This window comes from Aplysia californica, unplaced genomic scaffold (genome assembly GCF_000002075.1).
Source record: "Aplysia californica isolate F4 #8 unplaced genomic scaffold, AplCal3.0 scaffold00279, whole genome shotgun sequence".
In the NCBI taxonomy this organism is placed as follows: Eukaryota; Metazoa; Mollusca; class Gastropoda; order Aplysiida; family Aplysiidae; genus Aplysia; species Aplysia californica.
In genome coordinates this window covers 364,218-366,314 of record NW_004797549.1, presented here as the reverse complement: position 1 = coordinate 366,314, position 2,097 = coordinate 364,218, and the positions used below count along the sequence as shown (strand labels likewise).

Genomic DNA, 2,097 nt, shown 5'->3' with positions numbered 1-2,097 from the left:
TCAGCCACGTTGAGCTGCTTAAAGCCGTCCTTGTCGTCGGATTCATCGGACGTGTCGGAGATCACACTGTTTTCCGGGAAGTTAGGCATGGGTTCTGCGTGGGGTACTGGTAGAGGGTTTGCTGGATCGTCATTTTGAGAATCGTCTGAGGCGTCATCTTGATCGGAATCTAGGGGCGTATGGTGGGTTTTCTCCTGAGGGTCATCTTGGGGGTCCTGTGCGGGGAACGCCATCACCACTGGCCCTCCTTGGAAATCTGATCCGGGGCTGTCTTGGGGGTCTTTTTGGGTCATATTTTGGGAGTTATCGGGATTGGTACTTGGTTTTCTGGGCATACTTCTTAACAGCATTTGGGGATCATCAATAAATTTTTTTGGGGGGGCTGCTACCGGGTTATTTGGACTGTTATCTTGAGCGGATTCTTTGGGGTTATCTTGGCTGTCCGATTTGGTGTCATTTGGGTAGTTGTAATTTGACTCAGAATCTGGCATTTTTCTCATTCTTAATTGGGGGGATGCTAGTGGACTATTCATAGGGTTGTTTTGGGGGGATGCTAGTGGATTGTTCATAGGGTTGTTTTGGGGGGATGCTAAGGGCTCATTCAGAGGGTCATTTTGAGAGTGGGTATCCGTGGGTGCAGAGGTATTGGCTTGGTGGTTTTCTTGGGAGCCTGGGGACAAGAACATAGATGCTAAAGCCCTGTGTCTTTTTTGGCTCGAAAGATAAGTTCAATATGATTTTATTTACTCCAAAAATAGACACTAGCTGCTGCTCGGTAAATACAATATACACACCCGCACACCCTTGTGAACTCTCTCTCTCTCTCTCTCTCTCTCTCTCTCTCTCTCTCTCTCTCACACACACACACACACACACACACACACCTTTACAAACACGGACGCACACATACAACGACGACGACGACAACGAAGAAGAAGAAGAAGAAGAAGAAGAAGAAGAAGAAGAAGAAGAAGAAGAAGAAGAAGAAGAAGAAGAAGAAGAAGAAGAAGAAGAAGAAGAAGAAGAAGAAGAAGAAGAAGAAGAAGAAGAAGAAGGAGAAGGAGAAGGAGAAGGAGAAGGAGAAGGAGAAGATATGTAATCTTCGGTACTTCATAGTTTTATTAATAAACTTCAAGTTCCCGCCTCTTAATATAACCTAATAGTATTAAACCTGCACCATTTCACCATTGTGATCTAACTGTGTGGCATGTGCTGTAACACCCAAACTTAATTTTAAAAAAACCCAACCGCCAACAAATGAAACAGATAGATCTACAGCGTCCCTGTCGTAGTTTAACAGTTTCACACCTAATTACTCACACACTTTCTATTTGCTTAAAAAGCAAAGACATATCTTTTAGACAAGGTGACATTATCTAGAGCGATGCTCAAGCTTTGCGCTAACGCAAAAGTCGCACAAAAAGAAGAGCGTGGGATATAATACACTTTTTGGGGGGGGGGGGGGGGGGGAGGTGTTGGTCTCTCATGTCGGCATTTGTATGGTAAGATTTCGAGAGTAAATGGTCGCTTTTAAGGACAAGCGGGCCAACCCAGATTTCGGGGGTTTCCATTGCCCTACCTTTCGGGGAAGTTTGGTTTCATTGGTGAGTATAATATTTGTTTGGTTATAGAGAAAACTCTCTTTGTCTTTTAAAGAAACTGAACAAGGGACAAAAACCTTCCTATCGATTGTCTGAAAACAGCATTTTCGGAATAGCCCCCTTGTGCTTAACAGCGACCAATTTGGAGAAGAGGTTCCCGCAAGGCGACGGTTACGGCTTCTCATACTGACCTGGTGGGTTGGCAGATGTCGGATCGTCTGTGTGTGTCGGAGAAGGTCCTGGAGGAAGATATACTCGAAATGATAACAACCACAACAACGGTGACAATAATGATAATAATAATAATAATAATAATAATAATAATAATAATAATAAAAATAATAACAATAATAATAATAATAACAATAATAATAATAATAATATTAATAATAATAATAATAGTAATAATAATGGTAATAATGATCATAATTGTAATAATGATACTACTACTGCTACTGCTACTGCTACTACTACTACTACTACTACTACTACTACT

The 2,097-nt window shown here is 41.8% G+C and overlaps 1 protein-coding gene across 1 annotated transcript in view; it reads right to left on the bottom strand.

Moving 5' to 3' along the window:
• The window catches only part of LOC106012168 (sporozoite surface protein 2), an 18,699-nt gene that overhangs the window by 5,883 nt on the left and 10,719 nt on the right, over positions 1-2,097 (bottom strand). The window contains exons 3-4 of the mRNA XM_013084226.2: positions 1,793-1,840; positions 9-670 (exon numbers count right to left, since the gene is read on the bottom strand). Coding sequence (XP_012939680.2) covers positions 9-670; positions 1,793-1,840 — 710 coding nt within the window. The remainder of the gene's footprint in view (positions 1-8; positions 671-1,792; positions 1,841-2,097) is intronic.